The sequence below is a fragment of the Mesoplodon mirus genome (assembly GCF_964341445.2).
Source record: "Mesoplodon mirus genome assembly, chromosome: 5".
Lineage (NCBI taxonomy): Eukaryota > Metazoa > Chordata > Mammalia > Artiodactyla > Ziphiidae > Mesoplodon > Mesoplodon mirus.
In genome coordinates this window covers 53739960-53766973 of record NC_138980.1, presented here as the reverse complement: position 1 = coordinate 53766973, position 27014 = coordinate 53739960, and the positions used below count along the sequence as shown (strand labels likewise).

Below are 27014 nucleotides of genomic sequence, written 5' to 3'. Positions count from 1 at the left end.
GTTAAGTAATTAATTCAGCAACGCAAGTATACACATCACACAGTCACTTCCCCCAGCTTATCTTCTCCCCAAACTATTTACATATTAAATCTTATTTCAAAAGATTCGCAACCTCGCAGCGAAAATTTCTGTATAGTGCATCTATTTCCAGCCCTAGTGAATGGCTTAATGATACTTACTACATATCTTCTACAACAAAATTTTGATTCTGGGGTCTCAGGCCAAAGCACAATTCGCATCACAGAAGTCACTGTCAAGTCACTACCAGGCGAGGGGACATAGAAAACACAAGATAGCATTTCTTTTGGAGTTGTATGGTTTCCTTTATTAGAGAAAGTAGGAATTGCCTCTCTAGGGAAGGATGCAAGCCAACCGGGGCTTTGTCTACCTCCCAGTGGCCATGTGTGAGCCTTGGTGCTGAATCAGGAATGACTGAAGCGCCTAAAGAAGGAGAGGATCTCACTGGATGTCTTACTTCGAGTCCCCGAACTGGTGGTGGGCTGGCTCTTCCTCCGTCTGCGAGCTGTCCTCCCCTCCTTTGTCACCTTTGGAGTTTTCATGGCCGCATGAGGACCAGTGGGAGGATGCTTTCTGGGTCTTGTCCCCTCCTGTCCTGTGGTGACCTTCACCTGTCCTGCGGTGATGGGAACGTTTCCTCGCTGAAGACGTGTCCTCCTTTCTTTTTTTCCTTCCAGGCTTCATCCCTGGGGTGGGAGACCTTCTGGCTTCCATCCCGTTCAGACGTGTAGCCTTCACTCTGCAAGGTGGAGACCACGGGGGCTGCGACCTTCCCTTCAGCTCTTCCAGCAGCAGGCTTGCTGGTTGTGACTGCACCTGGCAACACCACGCTCGTGCTGCTCTCTGGACCATCTGCCCCCGTCGAGGATGTGCTGGCAACATCCGCCGAGACCAGGTTCGTGTCCTGCGGGGATAGGCGGGCAGCACCTGCGGTGGCCTGGCCGGATCCGCTTTCTCCTGGATCCTCGATGGTGGCTCCCGCCAGGCCCACGGTCATCCCTGCCGCCGATCCTTCAGCGCCTTTCAGGGCTGCAGTTGATCCATGGGGGGCATGATGGATTCCCTCTCCCCCCACATAAGCACAAGACGTGGCTCCAGTCACATCACGAAGCTTGTGAAGCCCAACCTCATCCTGATCCCTTTCTCTGTGGAGCTCTGTGGTCTGAGCCAAGGGGAGGAGAGACAGGTAAGAGAGAGATGACAGAAAGTGAGCTCAGAACTGTCCGCTCCTCTCTCATCCTGGAGCTGAGCAACTCAAGGCCTTATACTTAGAATAACCTTTGACATCACCCAGTCTAAGCTCCCATTGGATGCAAGACCCCATCTACTGCACCCCTGTCCAACGGCCACTCCACTTTACTTGAACAGTCCCAGGGTCAGGGAGAGCACTGATACAATTCTCCATGATGCTCTACACTTTAACTTTATACCCTTGTGCTTCTCTCCCTGCAGGGCAGATTCCTAGAAGTGGGGTTCCTGGGTCAAGGGATGCACACCTTGTTCGTTTTGGTGACTCCACGGGTTGGGCTGATTTGAGTCAGCATGTCGGAGTCCCGGGGAGACACAATGAAGGAAGGACTTCCTAACTGTGAATGATGTTCCCCAACTCCTGAGACTACATGGGCTGGGGTAAGTGTTCAAGCAGAGACCAGAGAGTCAGGATGCTGTAGGAGGGATTACAGCCCTAGTGATGAGACCAGTGCAGCCGAGGTGATACCTAAGGTGTCTCTGAAATTCGGCCTCGTGGGACAAGGTGGTGCAGCACTCGGAACCTCTCCAGTGTGGTGACTCCTGTAGTGATAGCTCGTGTGTCTCTGACCCTTTTCAACAGTAGAAGGTATTTCCCAGGCGAGTCTCAGAGAGCACCAAAGGCTATGAAGGACCAGCTTTGCCTTGCTCTCCCAAAGCACCCTGCCCCGTGTTCTTGAGTCCCTGTAGGTGCTTACCACTAGGATGTCGGCATCCTCTGTAGTCGCTGCATCTCCAGTTTGGAGCATCGGGGTACTGCTGTAACTGTCTACCGGTGGTCTCAGGATATAGACAAGCTTTTCCCAATAGGAAAAGAGGTCTTCTTGTGCGTCGGAAGAGGGGCACAGCTGCAGGTAGAAAGTCCGGCCGGTAGCAAGACTCAGGCACAGCTGCTGTTTCTCCCGGTTGTGGATGGAGATCTTGACAAACTTCAAGGGGAGCAGCCTGGTGAGCTCTAGGGTCTTCACGGGCTTGCAACCTCTCCCCTTGGTGATCCCGGCACAGACTTTCCTTGGTCGGGCCAGCAGCATGACGTCAGGTAGTGGGAAGAGGGGGCTGGTGGATGCGACGCCCACAGTCACCGTTTGGACGCGGTTGTCTAGGTCGATCAGTTCTCCTTCCTTGCTGACCTGGATAAAGTCGCTCTCAAACATGGGAGCGTACTTGAAAATGTCATACTCTCCTCCCTCGTACAGTTGTCGTTGCAGGACCCCCATGGAGGTCCTCGACACCCCCACTGAACAGTAGCTATTGGCCGTGTAATGAGGTAAACTCTCACTGCTCATGGCTCTCTTCGTTCAAGACAGAGCCACCAGCCACAAGTTGAGCCTCGGAGAGAGAGAGAGAGGGAACGAAAGCACCTCGTCACCTCCCTGCAGGACTCTGCCAGAGTCTCTTGACCCGACCCTATTTATACCGCAAGCCCTTTGTGACCCGTCACCATCGCATCACACACCCCTTTGTTGAGCCTCCAAGCCCCCACCCCCTTGGGGCAGGCTCACCAGCCTCCCCCTAAACCAACCACCACGTCCATAGGGAACAGGCTGACCCTGCCAGGGTATAGGTGTGGGTAGGCCGGATAGTCTTTCTACTCAAACGGTTGAGAAAACCCTCCTGCTCTTGTAAATATCTGGGTGGTTTCCAGTCTTGTTGTTGTTACAAATCTCCATCATCTTGGCGCTTCTGCTGAACGATGTCCTGGGGATAAAATCCTGGAAGTGGACCGTGTACTTGCTGAGGGCAGGCATCCTATGGGGATTGCTGTTCTCTGTGCCCCCAGCGTATATAGCACAGTGCTGGCAGGAGCTTAGAAAGAGTGCTACCTGTCAGAGTCCCATTGGTACTGTCATTTCCAGGATATGGAGAATTTTCTCACCCATTTTCTCTTTTCAGGGAGGCTAACGTTTTATATTTATATATATTTTTTACAGTTTTAGAAACTGTTTTTATTGTGAAATATAACACACATTCATGAAAGTGCACAAACCGTAAATATATAGCTTAATGAGTAACAAGAAAGTGAGCACCCTTGTAGCTGCCACCCAGAGCAAGAAATAGAAGCCTGCCAGCCCATCTTCTGCATGCTCCCTCCCCGCAAAGGGAACCCAACCTTGGCTTCTATTTTTTTTCTTTTCCCCCTTCTTTTTTATTGACGTCTAGTCGATTTACAAGGTTGTGTTAATTTCTGTTGTGTTAATTTCTTCCGTTAATTTCTGATTCAGTTTCATGTGCGTTCTTTGTGTATTTCATGTATAGTCTTTTTCCTATTCTTTTCCATTATGGTTTATCACAGGATACTGACTACAGTTCTCTGCGCTCTACAGTAGGACCCTGCTGTTTATCCACCCTGTAGTTTGCATCTGCTAATCCCAAACTCCCAATCCTTCCCTGCCCCCAACCCCACTGAAAACCCCAAGTCTCTTTTCTATGTCTGGGAGTCTGTTTCTGTTTCGCAGATATGTTCATTGGCATCGTACTGTAGAGTCCATGTATAAGGGATATCGTATGGTGAGAAATGTTATTTTTTAAATAGGCTTCCCAGGTGATCCTTATGCATGTGAATGTTGGAGAACTACTGTCTTCCACTGTAAAGTTATGGCATACTGGGGCGGAAAGTGGCCCCCCCCCAGACCACCTAGCCCAGTGGTTTTCCAACTTGGCTGCTGCACAGTAGAATTATTGGGTGAGATTTTTAAAACTCCCAGTGCTGGAGGGCTTACCCCACCTAAATGTCATCAGAATCTCTGGGATTGGGGTCAGGCTATCAATGTTTTTTTTGTTTGTTTTTAAGCTCCCCAGGGAACTCGCAACATACAACCAAGGGTAAGAATCACTGCAGCAGTCCAATCCATTGGTTTTACAGTTGGGGACCCCGTGCCTGCCCACAGAGGTACCATTACAGAGAGGCAGAGTGACCCAGGAGAGTCAGTGGCCCAGACAGGATAGGAACTCAGATTTCCGGACTCCTCGTTGGTGCTGCTTCTACCATAAAGCTTGTGTCCCTTTGTTGAGCCAATGACAACCCTGATCCCCCCGTGTTCTGTTTTATCCTACACAAAGTAAAATAACTCCCAATGGTTTGATTTCCTTACAAGCCAGAGAGAGTTTCTGTTTTCATAAGGTGAACCTCTGACCCCAGCTATGGCCTGAAGCTCAGCCCCGGCTGCAGACTTGTCCTCCCTCCACCCTACGTGCCCTGGAGAAGCCTTGCGGGGAAAACAGGCTTCTCTTTCTGGCAGTGGCTATGCACGTGTGACCTTCGAGCAAGTGACGAAAACCTTTTCCTGTGCTTAGTTCCTTGCCTTCTGCAGAGTGCCCATAACCAAACCAGAGTGCTTTGCTGAGAAAAGGGTCGTTTTTCAATAACATAGCCTCGTGCTAGGCACAGCACAGACACCCAATAAATACCTGATGAGTTAAGTAATTAATTCAGCAACGCAAGTATACACATCACACAGTCACTTCCCCCAGCTTATCTTCTCCCCAAACTATTTACATATTAAATCTTATTTCAAAAGATTCGCAACCTCGCAGCGAAAATTTCTGTATAGTGCATCTATTTCCAGCCATAGTGAATGGCTTAATGATACTTACTACATATCTTCTACAACAAAATTTTGATTCTGGGGTCTCAGGCCAAAGCACAATTCGCATCACAGAAGTCACTGTCAAGTCACTACCAGGCGAGGGGACATAGAAAACACAAGATAGCATTTCTTTTGGAGTTGTATGGTTTCCTTCATTAGAGAAAGTAGGAATTGCCTCTCTAGGGAAGGATGCAAGCCAACCGGGGCTTTGTCTACCTCCCAGTGGCCATGTGTGAGCCTTGGTGCTGAATCAGGAATGACTGAAGCGCCTAAAGAAGGAGAGGATCTCACTGGATGTCTTACTTCGAGTCCCCGAACTGGTGGCGGGCTGGCTCTTCCTCCGTCTGCGAGCTGTCCTCCCCTCCTTTGTCACCTTTGGAGTTTTCATGGCCGCATGAGGACCAGTGGGAGGATGCTTTCTGGGTCTTGTCCCCTCCTGTCCTGTGGTGACCTTCACCTGTCCTGCGGTGATGGGAACGTTTCCTCGCTGAAGACGTGTTCTCCTTTCCTTTTTTTCCTTCCAGGCTTCATCCCTGGGGTGGGAGACCTTCTGGCTTCCATCCCGTTCAGACGTGTAGCCTTCACTCTGCAAGGTGGAGACCACGGGGGCTGCGACCTTCCCTTCAGCTCTTCCAGCAGCAGGCTTGCTGGTTGTGACTGCACCTGGCAACACCACGCTCGTGCTGCTCTCTGGACCATCTGCCCCCGTCGAGGATGTGCTGGCAACATCCGCCGAGACCAGGTTCGTGTCCTGCGGGGATAGGCGGGCAGCACCTGCGGTGGCCTGGCCGGATCCGCTTTCTCCTGGATCCTCGATGGTGGCTCCCGCCAGGCCCACGGTCATCCCTGCCGCCGATCCTTCGGCGCCTTTCAGGGCTGCAGTTGATCCATGGGGGGCATGATGGATTCCCTCTCCCCCCACATAAGCCCAAGACGTGGCTCCAGTCACGTCACGACGCTTGTGAAGCCCAACCTCATCCTGATCCCTTTCTCTGTGGAGCTCTGTGGTCTGAGCCAAGGGGAGGAGAGACAGGTAAGAGAGAGATGACAGAAAGTGAGCTCAGAACTGTCCGCTCCTCTCTCATCCTGGAGCTGAGCAACTCAAGGCCTTATACTTAGAATAACCTTTGACATCACCCAGTCTAAGCTCCCATTGGATGCAAGACCCCATCTACTGCACCCCTGTCCAACGGCCACTCCACTTTACTTGAACAGTCCCAGGGTCAGGGAGAGCACTGATACAATTCTCCATGATGCTCTACACTTTAACTTTATACCCTTGTGCTTCTCTCCGTGCAGGGCAGATTCCTAGAAGTGGGGTTCCTGGGTCAAGGGATGCACACCTTGTACGTTTTGGTGACTCCACGGGTTGGGCTGATTTGAGTCAGCATGTCGGAGTCCCGGGGAGACACAATGAAGGAAGGACTTCCTAACTGTGAATGATGTTCCCCAACTCCTGAGACTACATGGGCTGGGGTAAGTGTTCAAGCAGAGACCAGAGAGTCAGGATGCTGTAGGAGGGATTACAGCCCTAGTGATGAGACCAGTGCAGCCGAGGTGATACCTAAGGTGTCTCTGAAATTCGGCCTCGTGGGACAAGGTGGTGCAGCACTCGGAACCTCTCCAGGGTGGTGACTCCTGTAGTGATAGCTCGTGTGTCCCTGACCCTTTTCAACAGTAGAAGGTATTTCCCAGGCGAGTCTCAGAGAGCACCAAAGGCTATGAAGGACCAGCTTTGCCTTGCTCTCCCAAAGCACCCTGCCCCGTGTTCTTGAGTCCCTGTAGGTGCTTACCACTAGGATGTCGGCATCCTCTGTAGTCGCTGCATCTCCAGTTTGGAGCATCGGGGTACTGCTGTAACTGTCTACCGGTGGTCTCAGGATATAGACAAGCTTTTCCCAATAGGAAAAGAGGTCTTCTTGTGCGTCGGAAGAGGGGCACAGCTGCAGGTAGAAAGTCCGGCCGGTAGCAAGACTCAGGCACAGCTGCTGTTTCTCCCGGTTGTGGATGGAGATCTTGACAAACTTCAAGGGGAGCAGCCTGGTGAGCTCTAGGGTCTTCACGGGCTTGCAACCTCTCCCCTTGGTGATCCCGGCACAGACTTTCCTTGGTCGGGCCAGCAGCATGACGTCAGGTAGTGGGAAGAGGGGGCTGGTGGATGCGACGCCCACAGTCACCGTTTGGACGCGGTTGTCTAGGTCGATCAGTTCTCCTTCCTTGCTGACCTGGATAAAGTCGCTCTCAAACATGGGAGCGTACTTGAAAATGTCATACTCTCCTCCCTCGTACAGTTGTCGTTGCAGGACCCCCATGGAGGTCCTCGACACCCCCACTGAACAGTAGCTATTGGCCGTGTAATGAGGTAAACTCTCACTGCTCATGGCTCTCTTCGTTCAAGACAGAGCCACCAGCCACAAGTTGAGCCTCGGAGAGAGAGAGAGAGGGAACGAAAGCACCTCGTCACCTCCCTGCAGGACTCTGCCAGAGTCTCTTGACCCGACCCTATTTATACCGCAAGCCCTTTGTGACCCGTCACCATCGCATCACACACCCCTTTGTTGAGCCTCCAAGCCCCCACCCCCTTGGGGCAGGCTCACCAGCCTCCCCCTAAACCAACCACCACGTCCATAGGGAACAGGCTGACCCTGCCAGGGTATAGGTGTGGGTAGGCCGGATAGTCTTTCTACTCAAACGGTTGAGAAAACCCTCCTGCTCTTGTAAATATCTGGGTGGTTTCCAGTCTTGTTGTTGTTACAAATCTCCATCATCTTGGCGCTTCTGCTGAACGATGTCCTGGGGATAAAATCCTGGAAGTGGACCGTGTACTTGCTGAGGGCAGGCATCCTATGGGGATTGCTGTTCTCTGTGCCCCCAGCGTATATAGCACAGTGCTGGCAGGAGCTTAGAAAGAGTGCTACCTGTCAGAGTCCCATTGGTACTGTCATTTCCAGGATATGGAGAATTTTCTCACCCATTTTCTCTTTTCAGGGAGGCTAACTTTTTATATTTATATATATTTTTTACAGTTTTAGAAACTGTTTTTATTGTGAAATATAACACACATTCATGAAAGTGCACAAACCGTAAATATATAGCTTAATGAGTAACAAGAAAGTGAGCACCCTTGTAGCTGCCACCCAGAGCAAGAAATAGAAGCCTGCCAGCCCATCTTCTGCATGCTCCCTCCCCGCAAAGGGAACCCAACCTTGGCTTCTATTTTTTTTCTTTTCCCCCTTCTTTTTTATTGACGTCTAGTCGATTTACAAGGTTGTGTTAATTTCTGTTGTGTTAATTTCTTCCGTTAATTTCTGATTCAGTTTCATGTGCGTTCTTTGTGTATTTCATGTATAGTCTTTTTCCTATTCTTTTCCATTATGGTTTATCACAGGATACTGACTATAGTTCTCTGTGCTCTACAGTAGGACCGTGCTGTTTATCCACCCTGTAGTTTGCATCTGCTAATCCCAAACTCCCAATCCTTCCCTGCCCCCAACCCCACTGAAAACCCCAAGTCTCTTTTCTATGTCTGGGAGTCTGTTTCTGTTTCGCAGATATGTCCATTGGCATCGTACTGTAGAGTCCATGTATAAGGGATATCGTATGGTGAGAAATGTTATTTTTTAAATAGGCTTCCCAGGTGATCCTTATGCATGTGAATGTTGGAGAACTACTGTCTTCCACTGTAAAGTTATGGCATACTGGGGCGGAAAGAGGCCCCCCCCCAGACCTCCTAGCCCAGTGGTTTTCCAACTTGGCTGCTGCACAGTAGAATTATTGGGTGAGATTTTTAAAACTCCCAGTGCTGGAGGGCTTACCCCACCTAAATGTCATCAGAATCTCTGGGATTGGGGTCAGGCTATCAATATTTTTTTTTGTTTGTTTTTAAGCTCCCCAGGGAACTTGCAACATACAACCAAGGGTAAGAATCACTGCAGCGGTCCAATCCATTGGTTTTACAGTTGGGGACCCCGTGGCTGCCCACAGAGGTACCATTACAGAGAGGCAGAGTGACCCAGGAGAGTCAGTGGCCCAGACAGAATAGGAACTCAGATTTCCGGACTCCTCGTTGGTGCTGCTTCTACCATAAAGATTGTGTCCCTTTGTTGAGCCAATGACAACCCTGATCCCCCCGTGTTCTGTTTTATCCTACACAAAGTAAAATAACTCCCAATGGTTTGATTTCCTTACAAGCCAGAGAGAGTTTCTGTTTTCATAAGGTGAACCTCTGACCCCAGCTATGGCCTGAAGCTCAGCCCCGGCTGCAGACTTGTCCTCCCTCCACCCTACGTGCCCTGGAGAAGCCTTGCGGGGAAAACAGGCTTCTCTTTCTGGCAGTGGCTATGCACGTGTGACCTTCGAGCAAGCGACGAAAACCTTTTCCTGTGCTTAGTTCCTTGCCTTCTGCAGAGTGCCCATAACCAAACCAGAGTGCTTTGCTGAGAAAAGGGTCGTTTTTCAATAACATAGCCTCGTGCTAGGCACAGCACAGACACCCAATAAATACCTGATGAGTTAAGTAATTAATTCAGCAACGCAAGTATACACATCACACAGTCACTTCCCCCAGCTTATCTTCTCCCCAAACTATTTACATATTAAATCTTATTTCAAAAGATTCGCAACCTCGCAGCGAAAATTTCTGTATAGTGCATCTATTTCCAGCCCTAGTGAATGGCTTAATGATACTTACTACATATCTTCTACAACAAAATTTTGATTCTGGGGTCTCAGGCCAAAGCACAATTCGCATCACAGAAGTCACTGTCAAGTCACTACCAGGCGAGGGGACATAGAAAACACAAGATAGCATTTCTTTTGGAGTTGTATGGTTTCCTTTATTAGAGAAAGTAGGAATTGCCTCTCTAGGGAAGGATGCAAGCCAACCGGGGCTTTGTCTACCTCCCAGTGGCCATGTGTGAGCCTTGGTGCTGAATCAGGAATGACTGAAGCGCCTAAAGAAGGAGAGGATCTCACTGGATGTCTTACTTCGAGTCCCCGAACTGGTGGCGGGCTGGCTCTTCCTCCGTCTGCGAGCTGTCCTCCCCTCCTTTGTCACCTTTGGAGTTTTCATGGCCGCATGAGGACCAGTGGGAGGATGCTTTCTGGGTCTTGTCCCCTCCTGTCCTGTGGTGACCTTCACCTGTCCTGCGGTGATGGGAACGTTTCCTCGCTGAAGACGTGTCCTCCTTTCCTTTTTTTCCTTCCAGGCTTCATCCCTGGGGTGGGAGACCTTCTGGCTTCCATCCCGTTCAGACGTGTAGCCTTCACTCTGCAAGGTGGAGACCACGGGGGCTGCGACCTTCCCTTCAGCTCTTCCAGCAGCAGGCTTGCTGGTTGTGACTGCACCTGGCAACACCACGCTCGTGCTGCTCTCTGGACCATCTGCCCCCGTCGAGGATGTGCTGGCAACATCCGCCGAGACCAGGTTCGTGTCCTGCGGGGATAGGCGGGCAGCACCTGCGGTGGCCTGGCCGGATCCGCTTTCTCCTGGATCCTCGATGGTGGCTCCCGCCAGGCCCACGGTCATCCCTGCCGCCGATCCTTCAGCGCCTTTCAGGGCTGCAGTTGATCCATGGGGGGCATGATGGATTCCCTCTCCCCCCACATAAGCACAAGACGTGGCTCCAGTCACGTCACGACGCTTTTGAAGCCCAACCTCATCCTGATCCCTTTCTCCGTGGAGCTCTGTGGTCTGAGCCAAGGGGAGGAGAGACAGGTAAGAGAGAGATGACAGAAATTGAGCTCAGAACTGTCCGCTCCTCTCTCATCCTGGAGCTGAGCAACTCAAGGCCTTATACTTAGAATAACCTTTGACATCACCCAGTCTAAGCTCCCATTGGATGCAAGACCCCATCTACTGCACCCCTGTCCAACGGCCACTCCACTTTACTTGAACAGTCCCAGGGTCAGGGAGAGCACTGATACAATTCTCCATGATGCTCTACACTTTAACTTTATACCCTTGTGCTTCTCTCCCTGCAGGGCAGATTCCTAGAAGTGGGGTTCCTGGGTCAAGGGATGCACACCTTGTTCGTTTTGGTGACTCCACGGGTTGGGCTGATTTGAGTCAGCATGTCGGAGTCCCGGGGAGACACAATGAAGGAAGGACTTCCTAACTGTGAATGATGTTCCCCAACTCCTGAGACTACATGGGCTGGGGTAAGTGTTCAAGCAGAGACCAGAGAGTCAGGATGCTGTAGGAGGGATTACAGCCCTAGTGATGAGACCAGTGCAGCCGAGGTGATACCTAAGGTGTCTCTGAAATTCGGCCTCGTGGGACAAGGTGGTGCAGCACTCGGAACCTCTCCAGTGTGGTGACTCCTGTAGTGATAGCTCGTGTGTCCCTGACCCTTTTCAACAGTAGAAGGTATTTCCCAGGCGAGTCTCAGAGAGCACCAAAGGCTATGAAGGACCAGCTTTGCCTTGCTCTCCCAAAGCACCCTGCCCCGTGTTCTTGAGTCCCTGTAGGTGCTTACCACTAGGATGTCGGCATCCTCTGTAGTCGCTGCATCTCCAGTTTGGAGCATCGGGGTACTGCTGTAACTGTCTACCGGTGGTCTCAGGATATAGACAAGCTTTTCCCAATAGGAAAAGAGGTCTTCTTGTGCGTCGGAAGAGGGGCACAGCTGCAGGTAGAAAGTCCGGCCGGTAGCAAGACTCAGGCACAGCTGCTGTTTCTCCCGGTTGTGGATGGAGATCTTGACAAACTTCAAGGGGAGCAGCCTGGTGAGCTCTAGGGTCTTCACGGGCTTGCAACCTCTCCCCTTGGTGATCCCGGCACAGACTTTCCTTGGTCGGGCCAGCAGCATGACGTCAGGTAGTGGGAAGAGGGGGCTGGTGGATGCGACGCCCACAGTCACCGTTTGGACGCGGTTGTCTAGGTCGATCAGTTCTCCTTCCTTGCTGACCTGGATAAAGTCGCTCTCAAACATGGGAGCGTACTTGAAAATGTCATACTCTCCTCCCTCGTACAGTTGTCGTTGCAGGACCCCCATGGAGGTCCTCGACACCCCCACTGAACAGTAGCTATTGGCCGTGTAATGAGGTAAACTCTCACTGCTCATGGCTCTCTTCGTTCAAGACAGAGCCACCAGCCACAAGTTGAGCCTCGGAGAGAGAGAGAGAGGGAACGAAAGCACCTCGTCACCTCCCTGCAGGACTCTGCCAGAGTCTCTTGACCCGACCCTATTTATACCGCAAGCCCTTTGTGACCCATCACCATCGCATCACACACCCCTTTGTTGAGCCTCCAAGCCCCCACCCCCTTGGGGCAGGCTCACCAGCCTCCCCCTAAACCAACCACCACGTCCATAGGGAACAGGCTGACCCTGCCAGGGTATAGGTGTGGGTAGGCCGGATAGTCTTTCTACTCAAACGGTTGAGAAAACCCTCCTGCTCTTGTAAATATCTGGGTGGTTTCCAGTCTTGTTGTTGTTACAAATCTCCATCATCTTGGCGCTTCTGCTGAACGATGTCCTGGGGATAAAATCCTGGAAGTGGACCGTGTACTTGCTGAGGGCAGGCATCCTATGGGGATTGCTGTTCTCTGTGCCCCCAGCGTATATAGCACAGTGCTGGCAGGAGCTTAGAAAGAGTGCTACCTGTCAGAGTCCCATTGGTAGTGTCATTTCCAGGATATGGAGAATTTTCTCACCCATTTTCTCTTTTCAGGGAGGCTAACTTTTTATATTTATATATATTTTTTACAGTTTTAGAAACTGTTTTTATTGTGAAATATAACACACATTCATGAAAGTGCACAAACCGTAAATATATAGCTTAATGAGTAACAAGAAAGTGAGCACCCTTGTAGCTGCCACCCAGAGCAAGAAATAGAAGCCTGCCAGCCCATCTTCTGCATGCTCCCTCCCCGCAAAGGGAACCCAACCTTGGCTTCTATTTTTTTTCTTTTCCCCCTTCTTTTTTATTGACGTCTAGTCGATTTACAAGGTTGTGTTAATTTCTGTTGTGTTAATTTCTTCCGTTAATTTCTGATTCAGTTTCATGTGCGTTCTTTGTGTATTTCATGTATAGTCTTTTTCCTATTCTTTTCCATTATGGTTTATCACAGGATACTGACTACAGTTCTCTGCGCTCTACAGTAGGACCCTGCTGTTTATCCACCCTGTAGTTTGCATCTGCTAATCCCAAACTCCCAATCCTTCCCTGCCCCCAACCCCACTGAAAACCCCAAGTCTCTTTTCTATGTCTGGGAGTCTGTTTCTGTTTCGCAGATATGTTCATTGGCATCGTACTGTAGAGTCCATGTATAAGGGATATCGTATGGTGAGAAATGTTATTTTTTAAATAGGCTTCCCAGGTGATCCTTATGCATGTGAATGTTGGAGAACTACTGTCTTCCACTGTAAAGTTATGGCATACTGGGGCGGAAAGTGGCCCCCCCCCAGACCACCTAGCCCAGTGGTTTTCCAACTTGGCTGCTGCACAGTAGAATTATTGGGTGAGATTTTTAAAACTCCCAGTGCTGGAGGGCTTACCCCACCTAAATGTCATCAGAATCTCTGGGATTGGGGTCAGGCTATCAATGTTTTTTTTGTTTGTTTTTAAGCTCCCCAGGGAACTCGCAACATACAACCAAGGGTAAGAATCACTGCAGCAGTCCAATCCATTGGTTTTACAGTTGGGGACCCCGTGGCTGCCCACAGAGGTACCATTACAGAGAGGCAGAGTGACCCAGGAGAGTCAGTGGCCCAGACAGGATAGGAACTCAGATTTCCGGACTCCTCGTTGGTGCTGCTTCTACCATAAAGCTTGTGTCCCTTTGTTGAGCCAATGACAACCCTGATCCCCCCGTGTTCTGTTTTATCCTACACAAAGTAAAATAACTCCCAATGGTTTGATTTCCTTACAAGCCAGAGAGAGTTTCTGTTTTCATAAGGTGAACCTCTGACCCCAGCTATGGCCTGAAGCTCAGCCCCGGCTGCAGACTTGTCCTCCCTCCACCCTACGTGCCCTGGAGAAGCCTTGCGGGGAAAACAGGCTTCTCTTTCTGGCAGTGGCTATGCACGTGTGACCTTCGAGCAAGCGACGAAAACCTTTTCCTGTGCTTATTTCCTTGCCTTCTGCAGAGTGCCCATAACCAAACCAGAGTGCTTTGCTGAGAAAAGGGTCGTTTTTCAATAACATAGCCTCGTGCTAGGCACAGCACAGACACCCAATAAATACCTGATGAGTTAAGTAATTAATTCAGCAACGCAAGTATACACATCACACAGTCACTTCCCCCAGCTTATCTTCTCCCCAAACTATTTACATATTAAATCTTATTTCAAAAGATTCGCAACCTCGCAGCGAAAATTTCTGTATAGTGCATCTATTTCCAGCCCTAGTGAATGGCTTAATGATACTTACTACATATCTTCTACAACAAAATTTTGATTCTGGGGTCTCAGGCCAAAGCACAATTCGCATCACAGAAGTCACTGTCAAGTCACTACCAGGCGAGGGGACATAGAAAACACAAGATAGCATTTCTTTTGGAGTTGTATGGTTTCCTTTATTAGAGAAAGTAGGAATTGCCTCTCTAGGGAAGGATGCAAGCCAACCGGGGCTTTGTCTACCTCCCAGTGGCCATGTGTGAGCCTTGGTGCTGAATCAGGAATGACTGAAGCGCCTAAAGAAGGAGAGGATCTCACTGGATGTCTTACTTCGAGTCCCCGAACTGGTGGCGGGCTGGCTCTTCCTCCGTCTGCGAGCTGTCCTCCCCTCCTTTGTCACCTTTGGAGTTTTCATGGCCGCATGAGGACCAGTGGGAGGATGCTTTCTGGGTCTTGTCCCCTCCTGTCCTGTGGTGACCTTCACCTGTCCTGCGGTGATGGGAACGTTTCCTCGCTGAAGACGTGTCCTCCTTTCCTTTTTTTCCTTCCAGGCTTCATCCCTGGGGTGGGAGACCTTCTGGCTTCCATCCCGTTCAGACGTGTAGCCTTCACTCTGCAAGGTGGAGACCACGGGGGCTGCGACCTTCCCTTCAGCTCTTCCAGCAGCAGGCTTGCTGGTTGTGACTGCACCTGGCAACACCACGCTCGTGCTGCTCTCTGGACCATCTGCCCCCGTCGAGGATGTGCTGGCAACATCCGCCGAGACCAGGTTCGTGTCCTGCGGGGATAGGCGGGCAGCACCTGCGGTGGCCTGGCCGGATCCGCTTTCTCCTGGATCCTCGATGGTGGCTCCCGCCAGGCCCACGGTCATCCCTGCCGCCGATCCTTCGGCGCCTTTCAGGGCTGCAGTTGATCCATGGGGGGCATGATGGATTCCCTCTCCCCCCACATAAGCCCAAGACGTGGCTTCAGTCACGTCACGAAGCTTGTGAAGCCCAACCTCATCCTGATCCCTTTCTCTGTGGAGCTCTGTGGTCTGAGCCAAGGGGAGGAGAGACAGGTAAGAGAGAGATGACAGAAAGTGAGCTCAGAACTGTCCGCTCCTCTCTCATCCTGGAGCTGAGCAACTCAAGGCCTTATACTTAGAATAACCTTTGACATCACCCAGTCTAAGCTCCCATTGGATGCAAGACCCCATCTACTGCACCCCTGTCCAACGGCCACTCCACTTTACTTGAACAGTCCCAGGGTCAGGGAGAGCACTGATACAATTCTCCATGATGCTCTACACTTTAACTTTATACCCTTGTGCTTCTCTCCCTGCAGGGCAGATTCCTAGAAGTGGGGTTCCTGGGTCAAGGGATGCACACCTTGTTCGTTTTGGTGACTCCACGGGTTGGGCTGATTTGAGTCAGCATGTCGGAGTCCCGGGGAGACACAATGAAGGAAGGACTTCCTAACTGTGAATGATGTTCCCCAACTCCTGAGACTACATGGGCTGGGGTAAGTGTTCAAGCAGAGACCAGAGAGTCAGGATGCTGTAGGAGGGATTACAGCCCTAGTGATGAGACCAGTGCAGCCGAGGTGATACCTAAGCTGTCTCTGAAATTCGGCCTCGTGGGACAAGGTGGTGCAGCACTCGGAACCTCTCCAGTGTGGTGACTCCTGTAGTGATAGCTCGTGTGTCCCTGACCCTTTTCAACAGTAGAAGGTATTTCCCAGGCGAGTCTCAGAGAGCACCAAAGGCTATGAAGGACCAGCTTTGCCTTGCTCTCCCAAAGCACCCTGCCCCGTGTTCTTGAGTCCCTGTAGGTGCTTACCACTAGGATGTCGGCATCCTCTGTAGTCGCTGCATCTCCAGTTTGGAGCATCGGGGTACTGCTGTAACTGTCTACCGGTGGTCTCAGGATATAGACAAGCTTTTCCCAATAGGAAAAGAGGTCTTCTTGTGCGTCGGAAGAGGGGCACAGCTGCAGGTAGAAAGTCCGGCCGGTAGCAAGACTCAGGCACAGCTGCTGTTTCTCCCGGTTGTGGATGGAGATCTTGACAAACTTCAAGGGGAGCAGCCTGGTGAGCTCTAGGGTCTTCACGGGCTTGCAACCTCTCCCCTTGGTGATCCCGGCACAGACTTTCCTTGGTCGGGCCAGCAGCATGACGTCAGGTAGTGGGAAGAGGGGGCTGGTGGATGCGACGCCCACAGTCACCGTTTGGACGCGGTTGTCTAGGTCGATCAGTTCTCCTTCCTTGCTGACCTGGATAAAGTCGCTCTCAAACATGGGAGCGTACTTGAAAATGTCATACTCTCCTCCCTCGTACAGTTGTCGTTGCAGGACCCCCATGGAGGTCCTCGACACCCCCACTGAACAGTAGCTATTGGCCGTGTAATGAGGTAAACTCTCACTGCTCATGGCTCTCTTCGTTCAAGACAGAGCCACCAGCCACAAGTTGAGCCTCGGAGAGAGAGAGAGAGGGAACGAAAGCACCTCGTCACCTCCCTGCAGGACTCTGCCAGAGTCTCTTGACCCGACCCTATTTATACCGCAAGCCCTTTGTGACCCGTCACCATCGCATCACACACCCCTTTGTTGAGCCTCCAAGCCCCCACCCCCTTGGGGCAGGCTCACCAGCCTCCCCCTAAACCAACCACCACGTCCATAGGGAACAGGCTGACCCTGCCAGGGTATAGGTGTGGGTAGGCCGGATAGTCTTTCTACTCAAACGGTTGAGAAAACCCTCCTGCTCTTGTAAATATCTGGGTGGTTTCCAGTCTTGTTGTTACAAATCTCCATCATCTTGGCGCTTCTGCTGAACGATGTCCTGGGGATAAAATCCTGGAAGTGGACCGTGTACTTGCTGAGGGCAGGCATCCTATGGGGATTGCTGTTCTCTGTGCCCCCAGCGTATATAGCACAGTGCTGGCAGGAGCTTAGAAAGAGTGCTACCTGTCAGAGTCCCATTGGTACTGTCATTTCCAGGATATGGAGAATTTTCTCACCCATTTTCTCTTTTCAGGGAGGCTAACTTTTTATATTTATATATATTTTTTACAGTTTTAGAAACTGTTTTTATTGTGAAATATAACACACATTCATGAAAGTGCACAAACCGTAAATATATAGCTTAATGAGTAACAAGAAAGTGAGCACCCTTGTAGCTGCCACCCAGAGCAAGAAATAGAAGCCTGCCAGCCCATCTTCTGCATGCTCCCTCCCCGCAAAGGGAACCCAACCTTGGCTTCTATTTTTTTTCTTTTCCCCCTTCTTTTTTATTGACGTCTAGTCGATTTACAAGGTTGTGTTAATTTCTGTTGTGTTAATTTCTTCCGTTAATTTCTGATTCAGTTTCATGTGCGTTCTTTGTGTATTTCATGTATAGTCTTTTTCCTATTCTTTTCCATTATGGTTTATCACAGGATACTGACTACAGTTCTCTGTGCTCTACAGTAGGACCCTGCTGTTTATCCACCCTGTAGTTTGCATCTGCTAATCCCAAACTCCCAATCCTTCCCTGCCCCCAACCCCACTGAAAACCCCAAGTCTCTTTTCTATGTCTGGGAGTCTGTTTCTGTTTCGCAGATATGTTCATTGGCATCGTACTGTAGAGTCCATGTATAAGGGATATCGTATGGTGAGAAATGTTATTTTTTAAATAGGCTTCCCAGGTGATCCTTATGCATGTGAATGTTGGAGAACTACTGTCTTCCACTGTAAAGTTATGGCACACTGGGGCGGAAAGAGGCCCCCCCCCAGACCTCCTAGCCCAGTGGTTTTCCAACTTGGCTGCTGCACAGTAGAATTATTGGGTGAGATTTTTAAAACTCCCAGTGCTGGAGGGCTTACCCCACCTAAATGTCATCAGAATCTTGGGATTGGGGTCAGGCTATCAATGTTTTTTTTGTTTGTTTTTAAGCTCCCCAGGGAACTCGCAACATACAACCAAGGGTAAGAATCACTGCAGCAGTCCAATCCATTGGTTTTACAGTTGGGGACCCCGTGGCTGCCCACAGAGGTACCATTACAGGGAGGCAGAGTGACCCAGGAGAGTCAGTGGCCCAGACAGGATAGGAACTCAGATTTCCGGACTCCTCGTTGGTGCTGCTTCTACCATAAAGCTTGTGTCCCTTTGTTGAGCCAATGACAACCCTGATCCCCCCGTGTTCTGTTTTATCCTACACAAAGTAAAATAACTCCCAAAGGTTTGATTTCCTTACAAGCCAGAGAGAGTTTCTGTTTTCATAAGGTGAACCTCTGACCCCAGCTATGGCCTGAAGCTCAGCCCCGGCTGCAGACTTGTTCTCCCTCCACCCTACGTGCCCTGGAGAAGCCTTGCGGGGAAAACAGGCTTCTCTTTCTGGCAGTGGCTATGCACGTGTGACCTTCGAGCAAGTGACGAAAACCTTTTCCTGTGCTTAGTTCCTTGCCTTCTGCAGAGTGCCCATAACCAAACCAGAGTGCTTTGCTGAGAAAAGGGTCGTTTTTCAATAACATAGCCTCGTGCTAGGCACAGCACAGACACCCAATAAATACCTGATGAGTTAAGTAATTAATTCAGCAACGCAAGTATACACATCACACAGTCACTTCCCCCAGCTTATCTTCTCCCCAAACTATTTACATATTAAATCTTATTTCAAAAGATTCGCAACCTCGCAGCGAAAATTTCTGTATAGTGCATCTATTTCCAGCCCTAGTGAATGGCTTAATGATACTTACTACATATCTTCTACAACAAAATTTTGATTCTGGGGTCTCAGGCCAAAGCACAATTCGCATCACAGAAGTCACTGTCAAGTCACTACCAGGCGAGGGGACATAGAAAACACAAGATAGCATTTCTTTTGGAGTTGTATGGTTTCCTTTATTAGAGAAAGTAGGAATTGCCTCTCTAGGGAAGGATGCAAGCCAACCGGGGCTTTGTCTACCTCCCAGTGGCCATGTGTGAGCCTTGGTGCTGAATCAGGAATGACTGAAGCGCGTAAAGAAGGAGAGGATCTCACTGGATGTCTTACTTCGAGTCCCCGAACTGGTGGCGGGCTGGCTCTTCCTCCGTCTGCGAGCTGTCCTCCCCTCCTTTGTCACCTTTGGAGTTTTCATGGCCGCATGAGGACCAGTGGGAGGATGCTTTCTGGGTCTTGTCCCCTCCTGTCCTGTGGTGACCTTCACGTGTCCTGCGGTGATGGGAACGTTTCCTCGCTGAAGACGTGTCCTCCTTTCCTTTTTTTCCTTCCAGGCTTCATCCCTGGGGTGGGAGACCTTCTGGCTTCCATCCCGTTCAGACGTGTAGCCTTCACTCTGCAAGGTGGAGACCACGGGGGCTGCGACCTTCCCTTCAGCTCTTCCAGCAGCAGGCTCGCTGGTTGTGACTGCACCTGGCAACACCACGCTCGTGCTGCTCTCTGGACCATCTGCCCCCGTCGAGGATGTGCTGGCAACATCCGCCGAGACCAGGTTCGTGTCCTGCGGGGATAGGCGGGCAGCACCTGCGGTGGCCTGGCCGGATCTGCTTTCTCCTGGATCCTCGATGGTGGCTCCCGCCAGGCCCACGGTCATCCCTGCCGCCGATCCTTCGGCGCCTTTCAGGGCTGCAGTTGATCCATGGGGGGCATGATGGATTCCCTCTCCCCCCACATAAGCACAAGACGTGGCTCCAGTCACGTCACGACGCTTGTGAAGCCCAACCTCATCCTGATCCCTTTCTCTGTGGAGCTCTGTGGTCTGAGCCAAGGGGAGGAGAGACAGGTAAGAGAGAGATGACAGAAAGTGAGCTCAGAACTGTCCGCTCCTCTCTCATCCTGGAGCTGAGCAACTCAAGGCCTTATACTTAGAATAACCTTTGACATCACCCAGTCTAAGCTCCCATTGGATGCAAGACCCCATCTACTGCACCCCTGTCCAACGGCCACTCCACTTTACTTGAACAGTCCCAGGGTCAGGGAGAGCACTGATACAATTCTCCATGATGCTCTACACTTTAACTTTATACCCTTGTGCTTCTCTCCGTGCAGGGCAGATTCCTAGAAGTGGGGTTCCTGGGTCAAGGGATGCACACCTTGTACGTTTTGGTGACTCCACGGGTTGGGCTGATTTGAGTCAGCATGTCGGAGTCCCGGGGAGACACAATGAAGGAAGGACTTCCTAACTGTGAATGATGTTCCCCAACTCCTGAGACTACATGGGCTGGGGTAAGTGTTCAAGCAGAGACCAGAGAGTCAGGATGCTGTAGGAGGGATTACAGCCCTAGTGATGAGACCAGTGCAGCCGAGGTGATACCTAAGGTGTCTCTGAAATTCGGCCTCGTGGGACAAGGTGGTGCAGCACTCGGAACCTCTCCAGTGTGGTGACTCCTGTAGTGATAGCTCGTGTGTCCCTGACCCTTTTCAACAGTAGAAGGTATTTCCCAGGCGAGTCTCAGAGAGCACCAAAGGCTATGAAGGACCAGCTTTGCCTTGCTCTCCCAAAGCACCCTGCCCCGTGTTCTTGAGTCCCTGTAGGTGCTTACCACTAGGATGTCGGCATCCTCTGTAGTCGCTGCATCTCCAGTTTGGAGCATCGGGGTACTGCTGTAACTGTCTACCGGTGGTCTCAGGATATAGACAAGCTTTTCCCAATAGGAAAAGACGTCTTCTTGTGCGTCGGAAGAGGGGCACAGCTGCAGGTAGAAAGTCCGGCCGGTAGCAAGACTCAGGCACAGCTGCTGTTTCTCCCGGTTGTGGATGGAGATCTTGACAAACTTCAAGGGGAGCAGCCTGGTGAGCTCTAGGGTCTTCACGGGCTTGCAACCTCTCCCCTTGGTGATCCCGGCACAGACTTTCCTTGGTCGGGCCAGCAGCATGACGTCAGGTAGTGGGAAGAGGGGGCTGGTGGATGCGACGCCCACAGTCACCGTTTGGACGCGGTTGTCTAGGTCGATCAGTTCTCCTTCCTTGCTGACCTGGATAAAGTCGCTCTCAAACATGGGAGCGTACTTGAAAATGTCATACTCTCCTCCCTCGTACAGTTGTCGTTGCAGGACCCCCATGGAGGTCCTCGACACCCCCACTGAACAGTAGCTATTGGCCGTGTAATGAGGTAAACTCTCACTGCTCATGGCTCTCTTCGTTCAAGACAGAGCCACCAGCCACAAGTTGAGCCTCGGAGAGAGAGAGAGAGGGAACGAAAGCACCTCGTCACCTCCCTGCAGGACTCTGCCAGAGTCTCTTGACCCGACCCTATTTATACCGCAAGCCCTTTGTGACCCGTCACCATCGCATCACACACCCCTTTGTTGAGCCTCCAAGCCCCCACCCCCTTGGGGCAGGCTCACCAGCCTCCCCCTAAACCAACCACCACGTCCATAGGGAACAGGCTGACCCTGCCAGGGTATAGGTGTGGGTAGGCCGGATAGTCTTTCTACTCAAACGGTTGAGAAAACCCTCCTGCTCTTGTAAATATCTGGGTGGTTTCCAGTCTTGTTGTTACAAATCTCCATCATCTTGGCGCTTCTGCTGAACGATGTCCTGGGGATAAAATCCTGGAAGTGGACCGTGTACTTGCTGAGGGCAGGCATCCTATGGGGATTGCTGTTCTCTGTGCCCCCAGCGTATATAGCACAGTGCTGGCAGGAGCTTAGAAAGAGTGCTACCTGTCAGAGTCCCATTGGTACTGTCATTTCCAGGATATGGAGAATTTTCTCACCCATTTTCTCTTTTCAGGGAGGCTAACTTTTTATATTTATATATATTTTTTACAGTTTTAGAAACTGTTTTTATTGTGAAATATAACACACATTCATGAAAGTGCACAAACCGTAAATATATAGCTTAATGAGTAACAAGAAAGTGAGCACCCTTGTAGCTGCCACCCAGAGCAAGAAATAGAAGCCTGCCAGCCCCTCTTCTGCATGCTCCCTCCCCGCAAACGGAACCCAACCTTGGCTTCTATTTTTTTTCTTTTCCCCCTTCTTTTTTATTGACGTCTAGTCGATTTACAAGGTTGTGTTAATTTCTGTTGTGTTAATTTCTTCCGTTAATTTCTGATTCAGTTTCATGTGCGTTCTTTGTGTATTTCATGTATAGTCTTTTTCCTATTCTTTTCCATTATGGTTTATCACAGGATACTGACTATAGTTCTCTGTGCTCTACAGTAGGACCCTGCTGTTTATCCACCCTGTAGTTTGCATCTGCTAATCCCAAACTCCCAATCCTTCCCTGCCCCCAACCCCACTGAAAACCCCAAGTCTCTTTTCTATGTCTGGGAGTCTGTTTCTGTTTCGCAGATATGTCCATTGGCATCGTACTGTAGAGTCCATGTATAAGGGATATCGTATGGTGAGAAATGTTATTTTTTAAATAGGCTTCCCAGGTGATCCTTATGCATGTGAATGTTGGAGAACTACTGTCTTCCACTGTAAATTTATGGCATACTGGGGCGGAAAGAGGCCCCCCCCCAGACCTCCTAGCCCAGTGGTTTTCCAACTTGGCTGCTGCACAGTAGAATTATTGGGTGAGATTTTTAAAACTCCCAGTGCTGGAGGGCTTACCCCACCTAAATGTCATCAGAATCTCTGGGATTGGGGTCAGACTATCAATATTTTTTTTTGTTTGTTTTTAAGCTCCCCAGGGAACTTGCAACATACAACCAAGGGTAAGAATCACTGCAGCGGTCCAATCCATTGGTTTTACAGTTGGGGACCCCGTGGCTGCCCACAGAGGTACCATTACAGAGAGGCAGAGTGACCCAGGAGAGTCAGTGGCCCAGACAGGATAGGAACTCAGATTTCCGGACTCCTCGTTGGTGCTGCTTCTACCATAAAGATTGTGTCCCTTTGTTGAGCCAATGACAACCCTGATCCCCCCGTGTTCTGTTTTATCCTACACAAAGTAAAATAACTCCCAATGGTTTGATTTCCTTACAAGCCAGAGAGAGTTTCTGTTTTCATAAGGTGAACCTCTGACCCCAGCTATGGCCAGAAGCTCAGCCCCGGCTGCAGACTTGTCCTCCCTCCACCCTACGTGCCCTGGAGAAGCCTTGCGGGGAAAACAGGCTTCTCTTTCTGGCAGTGGCTATGCACGTGTGACCTTCGAGCAAGCGACGAAAACCTTTTCCTGTGCTTAGTTCCTTGCCTTCTGCAGAGTGCCCATAACCAAACCAGAGTGCTTTGCTGAGAAAAGGGTCGTTTTTCAATAACATAGCCTCGTGCTAGGCACAGCACAGACACCCAATAAATACCTGATGAGTTAAGTAATTAATTCAGCAACGCAAGTATACACATCACACAGTCACTTCCCCCAGCTTATCTTCTCCCCAAACTATTTACATATTAAATCTTATTTCAAAAGATTCGCAACCTCGCAGCGAAAATTTCTGTATAGTGCATCTATTTCCAGCCCTAGTGAATGGCTTAATGATACTTACTACATATCTTCTACAACAAAATTTTGATTCTGGGGTCTCAGGCCAAAGCACAATTCGCATCACAGAAGTCACTGTCAAGTCACTACCAGGCGAGGGGACATAGAAAACACAAGATAGCATTTCTTTTGGAGTTGTATGGTTTCGTTTATTAGAGAAAGTAGGAATTGCCTCTCTAGGGAAGGATGCAAGCCAACCGGGGCTTTGTCTACCTCCCAGTGGCCATGTGTGAGCCTTGGTGCTGAATCAGGAATGACTGAAGCGCCTAAAGAAGGAGAGGATCTCACTGGATGTCTTACTTCGAGTCCCCGAACTGGTGGTGGGCTGGCTCTTCCTCCGTCTGCGAGCTGTCCTCCCCTCCTTTGTCACCTTTGGAGTTTTCATGGCCGCATGAGGACCAGTGGGAGGATGCTTTCTGGGTCTTGTCCCCTCCTGTCCTGTGGTGACCTTCACCTGTCCTGCGGTGATGGGAACGTTTCCTCGCTGAAGACGTGTCCTCCTTTCCTTTTTTTCCTTCCAGGCTTCATCCCTGGGGTGGGAGACCTTCTGGCTTCCATCCCGTTCAGACGTGTAGCCTTCACTCTGCAAGGTGGAGACCACGGGGGCTGAGACCTTCCCTTCAGCTCTTCCAGCAGCAGGCTTGCTGGTTGTGACTGCACCTGGCAACACCACGCTCGTGCTGCTCTCTGGACCATCTGCCCCCGTCGAGGATGTGCTGGCAACATCCGCCGAGACCAGGTTCGTGTCCTGCGGGGATAGGCGGGCAGCACCTGCGGTGGCCTGGCCGGATCCGCTTTCTCCTGGATCCTCGATGGTGGCTCCCGCCAGGCCCACGGTCATCCCTGCCGCCGATCCTTCGGCGCCTTTCAGGGCTGCAGTTGATCCATGGGGGGCATGATGGATTCCCTCTCCCCCCACATAAGCACAAGACGTGGCTCCAGTCACGTCACGACGCTTGTGAAGCCCAACCTCATCCTGATCCCTTTCTCTGTGGAGCTCTGTGGTCTGAGCCAAGGGGAGGAGAGACAGGTAAGAGAGAGATGACAGAAAGTGAGCTCAGAACTGTCCGCTCCTCTCTCATCCTGGAGCTGAGCAACTCAAGGCCTTATACTTAGAATAACCTTTGACATCACCCAGTCTAAGCTCCCATTGGATGCAAGACCCCATCTACTGCACCCCTGTCCAACGGCCACTCCACTTTACTTGAACAGTCCCAGGGTCAGGGAGAGCACTGATACAATTCTCCATGATGCTCTACACTTTAACTTTATACCCTTGTGCTTCTCTCCCTGCAGGGCAGATTCCTAGAAGTGGGGTTCCTGGGTCAAGGGATGCACACCTTGTACGTTTTGGTGACTCCACGGGTTGGGCTGATTTGAGTCAGCATGTCGGAGTCCCGGGGAGACACAATGAAGGAAGGACTTCCTAACTGTGAATGATGTTCCCCAACTCCTGAGACTACATGGGCTGGGGTAAGTGTTCAAGCAGAGACCAGAGAGTCAGGATGCTGTAGGAGGGATTACAGCCCTAGTGATGAGACCAGTGCAGCCGAGGTGATACCTAAGGTGTCTCAGAAATTCGGCCTCATGGGACAAGGTGGTGCAGCACTCGGAACCTCTCCAGTGTGGTGACTCCTGTAGTGATAGCTCGTGTGTCCCTGACCCTTTTCAACAGTAGAAGGTATTTCCCAGGCGAGTCTCAGAGAGCACCAAAGGCTATGAAGGACCAGCTTTGCCTTGCTCTCCCAAAGCACCCTGCCCCGTGTTCTTGAGTCCCTGTAGGTGCTTACCACTAGGATGTCGGCATCCTCTGTAGTCGCTGCATCTCCAGTTTGGAGCATCGGGGTACTGCTGTAACTGTCTACCGGTGGTCTCAGGATATAGACAAGCTTTTCCCAATAGGAAAAGAGGTCTTCTTGTGCGTCGGAAGAGGGGCACAGCTGCAGGTAGAAAGTCCGGCCGGTAGCAAGACTCAGGCACAGCTGCTGTTTCTCCCGGTTGTGGATGGAGATCTTGACAAACTTCAAGGGGAGCAGCCTGGTGAGCTCTAGGGTCTTCACGGGCTTGCAACCTCTCCCCTTGGTGATCCCGGCACAGACTTTCCTTGGTCGGGCCAGCAGCATGACGTCAGGTAGTGGGAAGAGGGGGCTGGTGGATGCGACGCCCACAGTCACCGTTTGGACGCGGTTGTCTAGGTCGATCAGTTCTCCTTCCTTGCTGACCTGGATAAAGTCGCTCTCAAACATGGGAGCGTACTTGAAAATGTCATACTCTCCTCCCTCGTACAGTTGTCGTTGCAGGACCCCCATGGAGGTCCTCGACACCCCCACTGAACAGTAGCTATTGGCCGTGTAATGAGGTAAACTCTCACTGCTCATGGCTCTCTTCGTTCAAGACAGAGCCACCAGCCACAAGTTGAGCCTCGGAGAGAGAGAGAGAGGGAACGAAAGCACCTCGTCACCTCCCTGCAGGACTCTGCCAGAGTCTCTTGACCCGACCCTATTTATACCGCAAGCCCTTTGTGACCCGTCACCATCGCATCACACACCCCTTTGTTGAGCCTCCAAGCCCCCACCCCCTTGGGGCAGGCTCACCAGCCTCCCCCTAAACCAACCACCACGTCCATAGGGAACAGGCTGACCCTGCCAGGGTATAGGTGTGGGTAGGCCGGATAGTCTTTCTACTCAAACGGTTGAGAAAACCCTCCTGCTCTTGTAAATATCTGGGTGGTTTCCAGTCTTGTTGTTGTTACAAATCTCCATCATCTTGGCGCTTCTGCTGAACGATGTCCTGGGGATAAAATCCTGGAAGTGGACCGTGTACTTGCTGAGGGCAGGCATCCTATGGGGATTGCTGTTCTCTGTGCCCCCAGCGTATATAGCACAGTGCTGGCAGGAGCTTAGAAAGAGTGCTACCTGTCAGAGTCCCATTGGTACTGTCATTTCCAGGATATGGAGAATTTTCTCACCCATTTTCTCTTTTCAGGGAGGCTAACTTTTTATATTTATATATATTTTTTACAGTTTTAGAAACTGTTTTTATTGTGAAATATAACACACATTCATGAAAGTGCACAAACCGTAAATATATAGCTTAATGAGTAACAAGAAAGTGAGCACCCATGTAGCTGCCACCCAGAGCAAGAAATAGAAGCCTGCCAGCCCATCTTCTGCATGCTCCCTCCCCGCAAAGGGAACCCAACCTTGGCTTCTATTTTTTTTCTTTTCCCCCTTCTTTTTTATTGACGTCTAGTCGATTTACAAGGTTGTGTTAATTTCTGTTGTGTTAATTTCTTCCGTTAATTTCTGATTCAGTTTCATGTGCGTTCTTTGTGTATTTCATGTATAGTCTTTTTCCTATTCTTTTCCATTATGGTTTATCACAGGATACTGACTACAGTTCTCTGTGCTCTACAGTAGGACCCTGCTGTTTATC

General features: G+C 50.6%; 1 protein-coding gene across 1 annotated transcript in view; it reads right to left on the bottom strand.

The window, feature by feature from the left end:
* The window catches only part of LOC309805348 (uncharacterized protein), a gene marked incomplete at both ends in the record, with an annotated part of 172311 nt that overhangs the window by 127620 nt on the left and 17677 nt on the right, over positions 1-27014 (bottom strand). Inside the window, 2 exons of the mRNA XM_082623276.1 lie at positions 10375-10545; positions 11330-11923. Of these exons, the coding sequence (XP_082479402.1) occupies positions 10375-10545; positions 11330-11923 (765 nt within the window). The remainder of the gene's footprint in view (positions 1-10374; positions 10546-11329; positions 11924-27014) is intronic.